Source organism: Opisthocomus hoazin, chromosome 2 (assembly GCF_030867145.1).
Source record: "Opisthocomus hoazin isolate bOpiHoa1 chromosome 2, bOpiHoa1.hap1, whole genome shotgun sequence".
NCBI lineage: Eukaryota > Metazoa > Chordata > Aves > Opisthocomiformes > Opisthocomidae > Opisthocomus > Opisthocomus hoazin.
The window spans coordinates 126,552,802-126,570,833 of NC_134415.1; the positions used below are offsets into that span (position 1 = coordinate 126,552,802).

At 38.5% G+C, this 18,032-nt stretch overlaps 1 protein-coding gene across 6 annotated transcripts in view; it reads left to right on the forward strand.

Annotated features, from left to right (window-relative positions):
- The window catches only part of SUPT3H (SPT3 homolog, SAGA and STAGA complex component), a 286,392-nt gene that overhangs the window by 191,929 nt on the left and 76,431 nt on the right, over positions 1-18,032 (forward strand). For all 6 annotated transcript variants that reach the window (XM_075414982.1, XM_075414988.1, XM_075414984.1 and 3 more), the window contains one exon: positions 1,262-1,398. In XM_075414982.1, the coding sequence (XP_075271097.1) occupies positions 1,262-1,398 (137 nt within the window). The remainder of the gene's footprint in view (positions 1-1,261; positions 1,399-18,032) is intronic.

The window sequence follows — 18,032 nt, forward strand, 5'->3', positions numbered from 1 at the left end:
ATCTGTAACTGAAGGGATGGGAAACACTTTTGTTTCCCCATTCCATGAGCAAGTCACCATTTTATAACCAATGCATTTAAAGGAAAAGCTCTTTGAGTCAAAAATACATTCATTTATGCCATATAATTTGCTGGTACAGAGTTTTGATGATTTATATTAAAAGAAGAATTAGCATTTCCTTTGTAAAAAATTAAAACTTATCATAGCAAATCTAAATCTTGCCATACTTTTATAAAAGTCCAGCAATGTCCCTACACAACTTCTTGTATTTAACTTATTTCCTTTCTCAGAGCCTTTTACAGTTTTTTTCCCTTACAATGAATTCCTTGTGTTTGGTTCCTCTGAGCATCCACACTGATGTTAGGTAAACATTGTACTTCTTGCTTTGACTTAGTCAATCTGTGGAGAAAGTTTTTGTCAACTCATTTGAGATTTAATTTGCCTGTGGCATTTTATTTTCACCACATGTGAAACTCTACTGTTTCGTGCAAGCAATCTGGCATTACAGCTTCCTACCTGATAGCTCTCAGTTTTTTAATAATGAAGTCTGTGTCACTATTTAAAGCAAATAAACAATTTTCACAAGCTATTTAGATGCTCATGACGTGCTTCCTAAACACAGTTCATCTGGGAATTAAAGACTGCGTTTTCTGGTGTGCTTTGGTAATTGAAGCCATTAATTTTGCTTTGCGAAGCTAATGTCTTTATAGCTGCTATTCTGTTTAGGACAACAGGGCTCAGCTCGCCAGGGTTCTTCAGGTTTCACTGAAGAGCAGTGGTCCATCACCTGTGGAGCTGCGTATTAGTGTTGGTGCGATGGTTTGCTTTAGGCTGTGGGGAACGGGGGGGACGTTCTGCGTGCTTTGAGGAAAGAGAATTTCCCCTCTATATTCAATTGTACAAGTGAGGGTTGTTGTACAACCAGAGGAGAGAGGTTTCTTTTACAGCTCTGACAGCTGTGGAAACTTCAGTGAGAAATAATGATATATGAGCAGTAGAACAGGTTTCTCTAGATTGCTGAAAACCACTGTGTTATACTAGAAAACACTAAAGGTGATTTTTTACTACAGTGCAACTGCAGCACAGCGGTGGCATCACCTTGGTCAGGTAGCACAACTTGTAGGAGGAGGACAGTAAGAACAGGCCTTTTCTGCATAGTGCATGTGATTCTAAAACGTGTCCCTCCTAGGGACATCGGTTGATGTTTGGAGAAGCCAAATGACTTACTTAAGTTTGTTTTTCTTTGCTTACCTTTGTGAAGACAAATTCAACAGTAACAACACCAACAAACGGCAGAAGCTTGCTCAAGACTTTCTCAACTCCATTGACCAGACTGGAGAGCTCTTAGCCATGTTTGAAGATGATGAGATTGATGATGTCAAGCAAGAGAGGATGGAGGTAATTCTTTTCTTTTACTGATACCCAGCTCCAGCAGAGAAAACTGTGAAATATTTCATACATCATGCTAGTCTGACGCCTTTTCCGTGCTGCATATGTCGTTTGTTACATTTTTTTTTTCCTTTTGCCCAGATGGTCTGAAGGAATCCTATTTCCTTATTTTTCGTATTCCCTCAATTATTTCCTGATATCTAAGCATGCATGCTGAGAAGGAAGGTTATGAAAGTGTACTTATGCATCTTTCTGTCTGCCACGTATTTGTGTTTCTTTCCAGTAGAAAACAGATTTTATTCATAAACATTTCACACGCATTTTTCACAATAATTTTTTCTTTTTCATTATTCCTCGCGTAACAAAATTGTTTCAACAGCTTTTGAGGACCCTTTTCATATATCACAGCTTGCAGATAAAACTAAAATACTCTGTGCAAACATGCTTCAGTATATGCTTTTCTCTCCATGCTGCTTTCGAGTCCTATTTTCTGATCTATGTAGATATGAAAAATGAGGTCTATGTTACAGAATGCAGTAACGTATCACTCTCAAAAAGCTGTATTGGCTTGGAAGTCTGGAATGATGGGGAATGATGGTTTTGATACCAGTTGGTTTTGATACCAGTTGGATTTGACACCAGTTTTACGAAGTTTCACTGAGGTTTATCTATGCTGGCACAAGGTACTACGGTTGGACTTGATCTTAGAGGTCATTTCCAACCTTAATGATTCTATGGTTCTGTGATTCTATGATCATAGCAAGTACACCTTATAGGTCTTATCAAGCCTATGTCCTCTCTATCAGCAGAGCATCTTCTTGAATGTCATTTACTCTGAAGTACTTACGAGATCCAAAAGCTGTGTCTGTACTAATTGATAAACGAGGCCAGGGCCAGTTCTCTGGCCCTAAAGGCAGGTGACATGGCCTGACTTGGGTCCCTGTGGTTAAATTTTCTGTAGGTGGACAAGGCTACCCTGTCTTTTTGGTAGCATGTCCATAGCAAATATGGAGAACTGTCCATGACCCCTGTCTGTGCTCAATTCCTCCTCATGTCTTGTCTGCGCAACTGGATGCCAGGGGCAAAATGGTGCCAGCAGCACGCTCGCAATTCCACTGTAGTGTTTGGGCCAGTTTCTGTCCTTTTTAGTCAGCAGTGTAGTACATGTGGCTGTTGAAAACTTGCTATTTTTAGAGTGCTTTTTATACTTTTATACTCTTTCAGTGGTAGAAGCTGGTTACTTTGATTTGGTTTTCTTTTCTATGCTGAGGCAGCTGATGCATTCAGTAATATGGGTGTATTTAATATTTGACTATTGTGACCTCATTTCACTTTCATTATTTCATGGAGAATTCTAAGAAATAACCCAATTTTTATCCTGCCGTAGTTTTAAGTCTCGTTTTTTCTTCTTAATGGAGCCCCTTTTCAACACTGGGATTTTCCCAGTCCTGTTTCCCCTTCCTTCTCCCCATTGCAATTACTAAAAATCTAATCAAGTATCCCTTCTCTCTAAGAATTTGGCTGGGAACAAGTCCCATTTCTCCCCAGGTGAGAATTAGTGTCATAGAACAGTTGTTCCCAACCACTGTTTGCGTTTTGGAAACTGATGGTTTATTTTCTTTTGTTTGCTTTCTTATTTATTTATGCAAAATACACAACAGCACTGTTCTGAATGAGTGGGTTATGTGCTTGACTTTACGTTCTCTTCTGACATTCCAGTATAAATTTTTTTCAGTCTATAAAACTATACAAGTTGCTAGAAGTATGAAGTTCCCTGTCCTAGGCAAGGACAAATCTGACTCTATGTTTGTCTGTCAAGGAATGTGTTCTTGTAATCAAATATTTATCTTTCATATGACTACATGCTTTGTTTTTTCTCACTAGACTGTAATTCATGAACTGGTATGTGTGTGTGTGTATATATATAAAGCAATTCTTCTCTGTATTGCTCTACTTTATTACATTTTGTAAACTCTTGATCAGTTTCCATGTTAAAAAAAAAAAGGTCAAAAATCAAGATCTACTTATTTTAGAACAGGTCCATGAATTATATGCAGGTATGAAGTCAGTACTATGTATCTTCTTTCTTACTAAGTGTTAAATTAGTGACAAAACATGAAAGATTGCTTGAGACGCTCTTCAAAATGTTTAGCATATTTTTGCCTTTGTTTTGTTTGGGATTTTGTTGTCACTTTGAGGTGGGTGGAAAGGAATCAAAGGTAGTAGGAAATGTGATCAATTCATGAAGGAAGAGTTGTTAGTGGATGGGCTGATCTCATGTATCACATTTTCTTTGCGCCATAGATTGTTTAATCCATGCTAAATTTTGGAAGAAATCCAACAGACACTTTAAAAATTCTAACAGCGTTTTTTAAGGAATTGCTACACTGAAATCGTGAGCTGTGATCTAAAGGCAGCGTTCCCTTTAGGTATCAATTATCTCAGAAATGCATGGTTATCTTGGTTTGGGCAACTGTAAATGATTTCAGTTTCACTTTGCCTTGGGCCAAAATCATGCGAAGTTGTCCAGAGCAGATGATAAACATATATTTTTGATGTCATTATGGACTAAACAGGATACGATTGTTTAGCAGTATGGTTTCAGTTATGATACATAAAGCAAATATTGTTTATACTCATTTCTTTTAAAACATTTTATAGAATTAGAGCTAAGGCTTCATGAGATTGCTTGCTGTTCTGTGAGGTCTATTCTGTATTCCTACCATGGAGCAGTAAGCAAAGCTCCAAGCCACCTTCAAACATTAATAAAGGACGACAAATAATTCTAGACTTTTGACTGAAAAACACCAACTAATGCTGTCATATTAAAAAGAAGGGCATTATTCTAGGATTGTATATAGAACTTATTGATGTATCTAAAACAGTAAAAATAGCAATGTGCGAAGGAAAGTGGAATACTGTTAAAATACTGGACAAAATTAAGAACAAGATTCACATTACCTTGTCGTAATATGTGATTATGTTATCAATACAGTGTGATCGTATCTTCTTATAAAGACTTCAGTAATAGCAGTGAATAGTGGCAAACCAGCCAACTGTATTGGTAGAATCAAAGCACAATAAAAACTGGAATAGCACCTCTGTCTCACTTCATAACAGTTAGTATTTTGCCCTCTTGAGATCGCAGTAAAACACCAGTGCAACTCTGCTGCTCAGACTAAGAACAGTGGTGGATGGAATACACTGTTCTAGTTCATGGAGGTAATTGAACTGTGCATGTGAAGGAGAGCTATCCGGATCAGAGAAGCTGTCTTTGTAACAGATGTCAGTCTCTTGAGAATGAAATCTGATGGTGATCTACCCAACATCCCTTTTTTATTGTACAGGTTAGGCTCTGGAATAACTAGAGCTGGTGGTGCTCGGGAGTTCAGTTTCCCTTCTATTGCCTGTTGTGTGACAGAATCCACAGGAAATAATGAACCTTGCAAGTGGATTGCAGTTTTGCTTTCCTCTGTCTCTTAAAAGTCATGTAGAGGCGAGCGTTGGGATTCCTGTGGGATATGGCTGAATCGGTGTGGGGAGAAGGTGCGTGCTCATTTAAAATTTTGGCATTCTTCCTTATTTTGCAGTCTGGGTAGTGATGCAGGTTGCGGTGTTAGTGTCCCTGTGTTGCTACTCTGAACCTCTCAGGTGACCTGTCCGTAGTAAAACCGGCTGCAGGTTTGGCTCTGATTTGGTGAATGGTAACTCCAGTTCTACTAAATTTTCATATGAGAGCCACTATCAAATTCTCCATCTCTTGTTATTAAAATCAGTTATAGCTATTATAAAACTTCAGTCAGCATCAGTGCAGAGCTGACTTCTGTCTCATACTGTAAATATCCATTTTTTATAATTTGTTTTATAGTTCCACCTCCCCCACCAGGACAAAGACTTCCCATCAGAAATCTGAACTGAAGGAATGCGTAGAGCATCATGCTGCGAATGCTCTGTTTCACGTCTGTTCCCCTGGATTGAGAGAAACACCATTGATCTGTCACTGACTGCTAGTTTAGGGATATATTTCAAACACTCAGGCATTTTATGGCAATAATTCAGTTGCAGTAGCTACCATAATGCTTTCATAGTACATTGCAGGTTTAAATAAACGGTGGAGGGAAAATAACTTCCCTAGAAGAATACACTACCTTGAAAACAGGCCAGATGCCAGCAAAATGTTAGAACTAAATTCCGTCCCTACAGAAGGGGATTGGCAGAAGCTCATGGTTCTTTGGTATTGTCCTGTGGATTACATTGGGTATTTAAAAACTACGGACACGTATTATTCCTCTAGGAAGTCCAGCGTGGCTATGATTTTTCCTGTACTGTTCGTTAGTGTACAGAGCTCACAGAAATGCAGTGGGCCCTGTGCAAAATACAGCAGATGGCAGTGAAGTGTGGGTGTGTTTGGAATATACCCTTTGTTCACATGAGGTTAAATTATTCCCATTTAATTTTGTCTGTGTCCAGATCCAGTTAATTTGTGTCTATCAAACACACCTAAACACACCTAGATGCACCTTGGGATACAAAGAATCGTTTTCTGGAAGTCCACTCTGCTTCAATCACAGAAATAAGATAGACTTGGCATATAGTAGTAAATTACGCCGTGACCAAGAAGATTCCTTCCAGCTGGAACATGATCATCAGCTTCTGAGTGGTGAGGCTCAGACCTGAGCCGGGCAGCGTTGTCCCGGACAATTCCTGGGACCCAGCCTGGGCCAGGAGCTCTCGCCATGGCACGGTTTGGATGGGACTGCTCTCTCTGGGAGGCTTGGAGAGGAGGAGCGTGGCCACAGGTTGCTCCACGCTGACTGCCCTTTCAGCTAGGGCATGGACCTGGCATCTTTTAGTTGAGACAGCTAAAACTGAGATAATTTTATATTTTTTTTAGATAATTCGAGATAAGTCAGAAAAAAAACCTATGAGCTCTTCTGTTCAGGGAGGATCCGAAAGATGGTGTTGAAGTACTCAAATTCATTGCACTAATTTGGAAAAGATGTACAATGAAAAGAAGCAGGAAATTATTTAGAAAGAGCTCGGAGCCTTTTAGTACTACTGTGCTCATTTCACTGGCAAAAATTATGCTAGTGTAACTGCGTGCTGTGTGGGGTCATTACTCTTTAGTGAGTATCTGTTCATGCAGGGTGTATCAATAGCAAACTGGAATTTGATTTAAAGCCCATATGGAAAGCTTAGTGCTGTAGTACAGACAACACATACTTAATAGAAACTGCATGCCAAAAGACAAACTAAAGAGTTTTATGTTACTAAGCAGGAGAGCATTGTTTCTAAGAGCACATCCTTTTTGCTGCAGAATTTTTATAATAATATTATTTTTATGTTTCTTCAGAAAGAATTAATTTTAACTTTCTTAGTAATTTCAGATTTGTGTCAATAGAAGCTCGGTTTTGGGACAGAATCTTTGCATTTAGTTGCATGATGACTTCTGTTATCTCACAATATTGTGCCTAAATCTAATAATTCATTAATTTTTAGAATCACAGTTTGTAAGCACTAACCCTCCTTAGATTTTAGCAGCTACACCCTGTGAAAGATTGCATCTTGGGGTGAGATTCGGCTACAGATTAAGATGTTTAAATTTGGTTTGGGTTTTTGCATGTGAGCTAAGTGTCTCATCTCCCACTGTAATTGCTGGAGACCCAGGCGGTATGAATAGTGGAGTGCAGAGAGCTATTCAGTGCATCAAATGTTGGTGTCTTCTTTACAGTGAGCTATGCAGCTCTGTAGACTCATCTGGGTGTCTTTATCTTGCAGGGAATTTCTCTGTGTTGTCAGTGACCGTTCAGCCTCTATCATGGCCAAGTGTAGGGAGTGGAGGCTGAAAGACTAACACAAAAATAGTGGAAGTGGAGAAGGTTTGAGTTCCGGGGATCTGGGAAAGGAATGGAATATATATGGCTGCTCAGGTTCGCTTGAGAATAGGAGTGTAATCCCTCTTGCATTTTTGTGCAATCTTTAAAAATACTCTCACGGGTCTGTCATCCTTTTATCTTCTGCTGGTCCATGTATAGAACTGCAGCTTTCTGATATTACACCATTTACACCAGCAATTGAATTTATAGCCTTAAATTTTAAGTCCTTAGGTTTTGGAAATAATGGGTAGAAAATAAAGTTCTTTATTCTTTACTCAACATTGTCAAAAATGGGCAAAGGGATCCCAGTGATGGGACACAGAAGGACAAGCCGTACCATTAAAAACCTTATGTCTTATGATACATTCTTGTATGGACTAAATAGTTGCAGCTCTAAGTGTAAACCAGCATCATCCTCACCTGTGTGTTCGGGCCAAATGAGAGGAGGCTGTCTTGAATTTGAAAAGGAACTTATAAGACTATGTACTCAGAGAGCAGTGGGGAAGTTCCTGCCCAAGGACACTAGATACCTGGGACAGTGATGAAAAAACCCCAGGATCTCCTTTTCCCACCCCCTTAAGCGGCTTTGAGAGCTCAGCACCTCGCTACCAGAAGTTGGGCTGAGTATTACATAGCTCTACCTGCCTAAAAGTTTGAACATCCCAGTAACTTAGGCCAGCTTTGTACTCCGAAATGAGAGAGAAACAATCCAGGGGGAAGTTCATTTCTTAGATCAGAGAGAAAAATGCTTTTTCTTTGTTTTTTTTTTTTTTTTCCCCTGAAAAACATTAAAGTCACATTTGAGTGTAATTCATCAGATGTTAGGAAAAGTACTTCTGGAGCCTCCGGGGTGGATCCTTTCGGAGACTGAAGTTCTGTGTGTGCAGTGGGACCTTGATGATGTGAGAAGAGCATAATGATGATTTTTAGTAGACTAGAAGGTCAACACCAGCTCCCTATATACTGTCTACTCCTTTTGATATACATAGATGCAAAGATCAAAAAGAACGTAGATGGAACATCAATCAAGAAAAAAAAGCTTTATTCTCAGGCAATGCTTTTTTCCATATTGCAGAATGTACCTTGTGGAAGTTAGGAATGCAAATGTAGAGGGAATTAATTTCACTGCATCAGCCCAGTGTTTCCAGGTGAGTGCAAAGAGCACCCAAGGAGTAGCGTCTCAGCTGTGAATTAGCTGTCTGGGCATCAACGTCTTTCTAACCATTATTCAGTATAAAAATAAGCCTGCTGGTATTAATGGTTTCTCTGATTACACATTGCTTGGGAATGTTTGGGATACTGGGATAACACTGTTTCTCCTGGGCAATGGTTGAATTGGTTAAAAGTAAACCAAAAATAAACAGAAACAGTTTTTCATTGTTATCTATACATCTGTAAATATGGTGTCATTCTCATCAGAATGGGAAAAAGCTATCGAGGGGAAAAGATTTCTTGTTCTAGCCAGTAATATCAGTAGACTTTTTTACACTGCTACAAATCTGAGATTATTAAGGTTTTCTCACATTGGGGTTGATTGCCATGGTTACATAAAGTGTGCTGTTTGTTTGGGTCTTCAGTCCTGGTAATATATTGTTGATTTTAGAACATTTTAGTGAGCGTTGCTCATGCTGCAAATTTAGGTGGTTTTGCTGGGAGGATGAGGTGTTGTTTGCTTTTCTGTCTTTTAGCTCTTTGAGTATTTTTTTACTACTGTTTGCTTTCTCTGAGGAAGAGGAAGAATCTGGGCTGTTGTATTTTGCATTTTTGACACCCAAATGACAGTGTTTTAACTTAACTTTTGGAAGGAAACTTTATATATATATTATTTACATCTATAATTAAATGTAGACACACACACACATAAAAACAGTATTTCCACGGAGCGTTTGACTAGGAGCCAAATGGAAGACTAAAGAAACATTCTCCTGCTCAGCGTATTTTAGTCCTGTGTTTATTTGTGATCCTGTATTTAACGTGTTTGTTGCTTAGACATGCTAGTCACCACATCTTGGCCCTCACAACACAGTTACTACTTATGTAAACTGTCGAGGACTGGGAACAAGGAATGAGGCTGAAGTCTGAGAAAGGTCTCATTGGTAGTAGGTTTTTGAAATTGCTGTCATGCTTGAAAGTAATTAAGCAAACCGGTGCTGATAATGATTTGTATTTCTGAGGCTGTGTAGAGGTGTGATAATGCAAAGCTTTTGTACAAGGCAGTAAGTAATTCCGATGCTTTAGGTGGGAAAAAAGTTGCATTCTTAAGGTCTTTGAACCTTTATGTAGCAAATTACAAATCTTTTAAGCTTCATTAGCCTAATATTTAAGTGCTTTCCGAATGAAGAAACAATGGCAACAGTTCATTTCTTAGGATAAGATGTTCACCAAGCCTATACTGAGAACAGTTTTAACATCTCAGGCTTTTCTGAAAGAATTAGTCGTTTGCATAAAACCATTTTCAGGACTTTTGTACAGGATTCACAAAACTCAAAAGAAAAATCTTTGTGACACGAATGAAAACAGTGTAAAAATTGCAAACACGGTATTATTCTATGACATTCCCGCTTCTCACCTGTCGCAAGGAAGAGGTTTTCTGACACTGCTGTGAAGAGCAGGACCGAAACCACAGCCCAGAGACCCCGTGGTTTTGGCAGAAAGCTTCACAACCACCCACAAAGCTCCATGGTGCAGGAGTGCTGTGGATCATCAGCCCCTGTTCGACCGAGCTGCAGTGTGCGCTCCTGAATTCCTCCCTTCCTTCATTTAAGGATTCACGTCACAAAAAGCTTTCTGTGGAAGCAAAGAAGATCTTCTAACAAGGGAGGACAAAAGACGAGGGTTCCCCGTGGCGTGAAATAGGAGAGGGTTTGACGGGATTCTTCTATTTCAACTACTGTGGCAGAGAGGGTTCTGCAATTGAACAGGCAAGGTCCTGGGTTTAACAGGTGGGTGAGAACATTCACAAAGCAATATTAAGGAACGGATTTTTTCCTGCTTCATCCGTAGAAGGCTGATGCACGCCTCTCAACCTAAGGCAGTGCCAGCATAGTTTATCGAAAGGTTCATTTATCTGCTACCTCTCAACATGACAGGTATAGCAGAGAAGCCCCTTTTTTTCCTGTCCTTACTCCACATGTTCACTAAGGGAATAACAATGATTTTCTCAGTATTAGACTCCAGCTGGGAACCAAAACCTAGTTTTATTTGGGCTTGTGGCTTAGCCCTGCAAATACCTTCTACAAAATTACTAAGAATCCCTTTCTTTTAAATTGGCGTTTACCCTCTGATAGCAGAGTGAGCAAGCTATGTGTCATCACAGCCTCTCCATCCACAGTCTGTAGCATACAGACAATACAGGGGAGCACTGAAAGTAATTTTCAGGCTGTGCTCCAGCTAAATGCAGCCAAAATGAGCTCAGATCTATTGAATTGCTCAACTTAGTGGGGGGAAAAATAAAATCTATTGAAGGCTATTAAATACAAAGATATTCCATTTGTTTAAGGAAGTGTTTGAACCACAGATCACAGGGTGCTGTACGACTATTCAGGAAAAGAATTATTATAAGCTTGTCTTGTAGTTATACTATTCCCTAAGCCTTCGTGGCTAGCTACTGTTGGAGCCTGGGCTAAATGGAGATTTCTGTCCCTCCTTATGTACATTTGATCTTTGCCTTTCTCCTTTTGTTCTTGCTTTTGGGGTTTTCTTTTTCTTTTTTCCTTCTGACCACAGGATTAGCCAAGACTAGTGCAATTTTTCTCCTCAGAAGTAAAGATGTCATTTTTGCTAGCTTCTGGTCTATGTTGCCCATGGTATTTGATTGAATTCAGATAGGATTTTGTGAGCCTTTGTCATGGGCACTTAAGGAAAAAATCAAGAATCACTTGATTCACTCAGTAGTCACTGTCGATGAATCGTCATCTTCCTTTGAGTACATTCCAGTCTAAAAGCCAGCATGTCACAAGATTTGATTACGTACTACCCAGGTGCTGAGTACAAGTGTTGTCATTTTTCGTTCCCATTTGCAAAGCCACCAGGGGCCAAGACTTCCCACCTATGCTCACACTAGAGTTCAGGTGTCATTAGGAAAGCCAAATGATCTGTTGCCTACAGTGAAGGTCATTAAGATAATCTCATAGTAAACACATTGCTTCCTATTGAATTAAGGGGTATATTAGAAATACCAGCATTTTTTGTTTCAGAGCTCATTCTGATAGGACTACACTTGCAACCTGACACTGAGACTACCCCTAAAATAGGATCCTGTGGCAGATTTTTAGTACTGAGATTAAGAATAAGAACACAAGTACAATGAAGAATACAAAGCATGCACCTTAATGTGATTTTAGTTTTATCAGCTCTCCTACATGGAAACACAAGGAATTAAAGTGAGTGCAGGACATCTCTTAACAGGGGTAGTTGCCTCCCCTTGTACTGCATTTTCTTCAAGTGTTTCTTTCTCTTAAACTCAGACATGATTAGCTGTTGAATCTTGTGAACTAAATCAAAGCAGTAATTCATAGCATGACAAATAAATACTGAGTCATGATACCAGAGCAGTCAGATCTCTGGAAAGCAGGCCTTGTTGATAGACTGCAGAAGTGAGCTGATGAGAACCTTACGAAGTTCAACAAAAGAAAATGTGAGATGCAATAACCCCATGCAACCGTACGGCTTGTGGGCCAGCCACATACTGGGCTGTGTTAGCAAGAGGTTAGCCAGCAGGTCAAGGGAAATAATGCTTCCCCGTTACGTGGCACTTGTGAGACAGCGTCTGGAATCTGTGTCCCATTTCATGCTCCCAAGAACAAGAAGCACTTTGACAAACTGAACCACATCCGACAAAGGGTCATCAAGAAGTTTAGGGGGCTGGAGCACCTGACATATGACAAAAGCCTGGGAGACTAGAGCTTGTTCAGCCTGCAATGGTGGAGGCTAAAGGGAAATGTAATTGCTGTCTACAACTGACTAATGGCAGGATAGGGAGGAGATGGAGCCAGACCCTGCTTGAACGTGCATGGTGATAGGGCATAAGGTAAAGGACAGCATTTGGACTGATATGTAACAGGGGAAAAAAAAAATTTCTAATCAAAGATTAAAACTGGTTGGCCAGAGAGTCTGAAGAAGTCTCCAGCTTTGGAGACATTCCAAACCTGGTCGAGGTCCTGAGCCACTTGATCTAACTTGACCTCTTTGGAGCACAGGGTTGAACTAGAGATCTCAGGAAAGGTCCCAAACTGTTTTTCCTATTTCAGATATTAAAATGGCAGGTGGTGTAGAAATAGAAGAGCTTTTATAACACACATAGATGATAAACCATCTCAAATTTCTAAAAACTGTTTAAAAATCTAGGTAGCGTATAATTGGACTTTCCAGCTTCTGCACTTTCTGTAATCTGTAACTGCTGGTATTTCCTGGAATAGGCGGTTTATGTATACACGGAACAGGGTTTTCTGCCTTTCATTTTGTCTCAGTCGTTGTGGTTTATGTTATCTATGATGTTGCTCACTGTATTCTTCCGTAAGAATATGGTCTGGCTGCTGTGCAAACTCGCACTCAGTGATAGCTTCACACGTCGTGGCTGTGGAATCAGAAGCCATAAGATTTTAGCATCTTCAGTGTCTGTTGAGATGGTGAAGTAATATAATTAAGCTCTGCGTGTTGCAAGATAGGAGATGCATCCTTACCCAATCCACTAGGAAACGGACCCACAACATTCCTAACTGAACAGCGTGGGTAATTAACTGGCATGGTTTTTTAACTCTACACAAGGTAGCTCGTTTCCATTTGTATGTTTTTCCCCTCAAGCTTGAAGTTTTATCTCCTCTCTCTTCTTCCATTTTGCTTTACCATCTTTGATTAATTTTGAGGATACCTAGACAGTTATACACTTCCATTAAATGAAGCAAACAAGATTATTTTAATTTGGATACTCAGGAATAGCAGTAACAGTTCTCATTTTCAGATAGCTACCATACATAAAGTCCTTGCAGAGGGAACATGCAGCGTTTAATCCTACAGATACTCGTGAGATCAGCGTTTGACCCTTTTAATAATGTGGGGTTCACATTCAGCTAACTTTAACATGGCAGAAATTAGGCATCGCTGCTGCTTTGGCTTGACAAAGTACGTCCACGACTAGACCTGTATTTTCAGGGAAGAGAAGACCGTACTACTATCACTAGAAAAATACGGAGTTTGCACAGAGATTAAATTTTAGAAATTGATTTATGTGACTTCAGGAAGATCTCTATCAACTGAGGGGCCACAGGCTTATTTCTGAGCAAAAAGAATATTCTTCTCAGTTGAATGTGTGGATTTATGACTTAAGATGTAGCTCTTTTCACTTTTGTATGCAGGTAGTGGCAGGCTTTTAGAATTTCTTTGGCAGATTGGTATCTGCACCATATACACTGTACTTTTGGTGTTCTAAAAGCGATTTCTTTAAAAGCAATGGCAAGAAAGCAATGTAAAATGCTAATAGAAAACATACATTAGGATGCACATATTTTATGCTCAAATAAGTGTTTTTTTCAGACTCTTCTTTTGGGTGGCACATGTAAGGGGCAAAGATTTGGACTCCTTGGTAGCAGTGTTAAGTGCTGTTGAAACTTTGCTGCTGGAACTTCGGAAGCAATCATTAAATTTGGTTTTCCGTTTGATCAAACAAAAGAAGGACGGGTAGTCTCTGTCAGAGGGCTGGATTTTATTTCCCAAGGCTAACAGCCATTTCCAGGACTTTTTCAGACCTACTGAGAGTTTTTTCTACCATTGTCAGATGGTATTATTTAAGATCAGTTCATCCACTTGTGTGGGATTCATATCCTATATCATACAGTGACTCTGACAAGAAGATGCTTTTACTAGGAGTGTTATTCAAAGCACTGTTGATTTTCTCAGGCTGCAGACATCTGCAGAAAAAGCTTGTAGAACATACAGCATCTGGTATCGAGTCCTAGCTCCTTACACAAACCATATCAAACAGCTTAGAAACGGAACACATACTTTACATCCGCTTGGAAATATTTTTTTCATGTTTATTGTAGATGTATTAGCTGTCAGCTCATATCATCAGCTAATTATTTTATATCTGAAAACTGTAATAGCATCCTCAGATGTACTAAACTCAGGCAGGTTTCCAGCTACTAATCACACCCTTCCTAAAATGGAAGTTAACTCTTCATGTACCCCAGGCTGGAGACCCAATTTCTAGTTCCAGTATTTAAAGAAATGTATTAGTGAGGTGACTGCTGTGCCTGCTAACTTTTTTACCCTGAATTGTACTTAAAAGAAAGAGGCAAAAATGCTGAAGACACATTGACATCTTTGAGAAATGCTAAATCTGATTCTAAAAATGTCAGAAAAAAAAGAAACGCTAAGGAAGCCAATCAGCCACCAGTCAAGAGGAAATTTTCTCCAACAGGGTAGAAGATGGCGTGAGAATCTACCACAACTTCTAACAGCGCAGTTAAGTAATTGATGCTAAAGTGTGGTTGTTCGTATTGCTACACTATAAGCACCTTGAATACTAAATAGACCAACCTTCAAAGCTATGCTTTGAAATCTTGTTATAAAAGGTATAGTTCTTTGCAACCCAGTTATGTTAAATTGTTAAGAATAATATTTTGGGCTGAAGACATTTTTTCATTGTTCTGTGAGTAGGGCTATGTGACTTTTTACTTTTTTTCTTTCTTTCATAGATCTTTGATTCACCTTGCCACCCCTCCACCTCCCAAAAAGTCCCTAACCCTTCCATTTCCGTCAGTCTGAACCTCCAGGAAAATGTAAATAGAATGAGAGAAATCCTTAGAAAAGTGAACAGGTTTGACATTTCCAAATTTAAAGTGTTTTCATGTTAAATTTACACAGCTGTCAGTGCCCAGCTATCGCTGTCGGAATATCAGAATATCAACTTGAACTATGGCATACATTCAGTATCTTTATAACTGATTTTGAACAGGAGCTGGAGCCATGGCTTCCTTTTCAGGATATTATCCTGGTAGTAGGATTCTGGGATATCTCTTACAAAGGTCTTGAGTTCAAAGCTTTCTACCTTTAAAATCATTTGACCAACTGTAGAATGAAAGTAGAATAATAAAAAAAGAATTCTTTCTATATTTAGAGATGTTATCTGTTTTCCTTTCGTAAGTGACTGAAAATTTGGCGTGTTGAATTGAACGGTGCTAACATCTTTGGAAGGTATTGTTTTCATTGCAAGAATTTAAGAATGTGTGCAGGGAATAGTCTCTTGTTCAATTTATTTATAGAACAGGCTGGATGAATGAATACCATGTTCAAAAGCTATTATTAATGCAGCGTAACACTTTCTGTATCGGGCACTGCAAATTAAGAAGACTGAAAGTCAAGTTCCCCAGACTAGCCCTTTTGGTTTATGTCTTACAGTCTGAATACTCTTTATATCGCTTTTAATTGCTGATTTGAAACAAACAATGGCTTCTCTATTATGATGGGACTCAGAGGAGCTGTGCTGATTTAGAAGAACTGAAAATCCAAGCACTTAGCTTAATAGTTCACAATTAAATTTACAAATCAGGTTACATTTAAATGAATTATTTTCAGGTGATTTTAAAATGACACATTTCTATAGTGTACAATTGCAATGAACACTGGCAGTATCACTTTGAATTATTATGGTATAATAACAATTTAGAAATGTTTCAAAATATTTTCTAATTATGCACATCTCCCCAAATGAGATAGAATCAAGCAAAGCTTTTTCTTATAATAAATGTTTTAAAATACTTTTAGTAACTCAGAATATTGTACCTCAAACTTCATAATGATTTATGATTCTGATATACTGGTAAATTTGATTTTTATGGGTATGCGCGACTAATATGAATGTAGATTTACACCCAAAAAGGAAAGTCCAATATCTGCGTATTTAGACAGTGCATCAAAATACTTCTTTTTGGAACTAAAAGTAGTGTCCACTATCCAGCTCAGTTTAGGAATTAGTGCTACATTATGAAGTATAACTGAGCATTTCAGAGGTCATTGACATACAGCATTCCCATACCTTCTGAGCGACAGAAACATCTGTCTTCCCTGAGTTATATCTTGTTGCAAACTAAAGGAGTTTTAAAATAATTGCACACATATCATATCGAACAGTAGAAGAGTGCTGTAGGATTTAGCTGAGATAGAGTTAACATTAGCTCACTGTATCAACATTTGTAAGATTCAGATTCTCAAGGGTTGTTTTTTAGGAAAGCTGAATGTATTCATTATCAGTTTAAACCATTGGTACAAGAACTGCCTTTGTCTTGGAAATACAAACAAAGACCTGTCAGTAGAAGATGAAGACTCTTCGCCACTTTACAAGTGAAGGGAATGTCTAACAAAGGCTGTAGCAGTCTGAAATTTCAGCTGAATGCATTACTTTCATGGCATGTCCTATACTAAAAAAATTAAAAATATTTCACAAAAAATGCTTTTTCTAATGTGTTGTTTTAAATTCTATATTACTTAAGCAAATATTTAAATATTGTATTAGCTTTTCTGCATAGTTGACAGGAATATAATTCTACCTTCCTGCCAACTATGTCAAAACCCGAATTCACTTTCATTTGCCAGGGTAAATGTTTATTTTGCTTTCCCACATAATGTGCTCTTTAAAGTGTCACCAGGATACCAAATCTGATTGCTTTTTAATAGAGACATGGTGGGGGTTTTGTTGCTTTCATTAGGAAACAGGATAAACTATCAGTAAAGTCTATGGTAATGGATCCATATACAGTAGATGTTCTTTGCTCTCCTTCCCCTCGCCTCAGGATTAAAAAAAACCCCAAATCCATCAAAACTGTTGTAATGATACCTCATTTTTTATAAATGCATGGAGGGTCTAAAGCAGTCATGGATTTTGGGGGAACAATCGGCAGGGCAAGAGACCAGGATGCGTAGGACCTGTTTCTTCTGTTAAAGGTAAGCTGTGATGACTTGACGAGGCTCCCCAAAATCACCTTGTTGTTTGTTTTGCCATGAAATGACTGAGATTATTTAAGATAAAATTCATTGGAAAGTTGCTGTTAAGAAACTCTGGTTTCCCTAGGACAGAACATCCACTTTTCAGATACTAAAAGCTGCCAGCTTATGCTTGCGTAGTTTTTCACAAGTCAGAAAGGTTCACTTTGTCAGCCTTGAAAGTCTCAAAGTATTCATCCAATCTTAACCAAACTAACAAAATCTGGCAAATTTTGTTTAAAAAATTAAATTTTTGAATTTTCTGCTTTTAAATGATATATCTGCAAAGTTTCACCTAAAAGTTGCAGTTCTACTTCTGATGCAAAAGTAAATGTAATTGGTTGAAGTATTACTGTGAATGTTTTATGCAATTCAAACATGTATTTTTTGAGATTTCCTTTCTGGAGAAGCAATGGGGATGTTTAGGAAGAGAACTCCTATAGTGGCTTTGGACAGTGGTGATTGTTTGGAGTGAATGATGGCATACGTTTCCTTGGGTTTATGTAAACGCTTCATAATCTTGTGGTATATTTATCAGTAGGCATAGTGTAAGGGACTAACGATATAGATTGTTCCAAATTAGCTGAAGGTTCAAATTAATTCCAAATGATAAATCATTTTATTAAATCCTGGAATCTGCACATTTTCCTTTTCTTCTCAAACACTAAAAAGAGAAATGAGCAAGTAGGGAAAAAAAGAGAAACATTTGCCAAATAAACAAACTGCCTTTGGGAAAATAATCTTTTTATGATTCTATTTCTCATTTATATAATGAGGATGATGCTCACT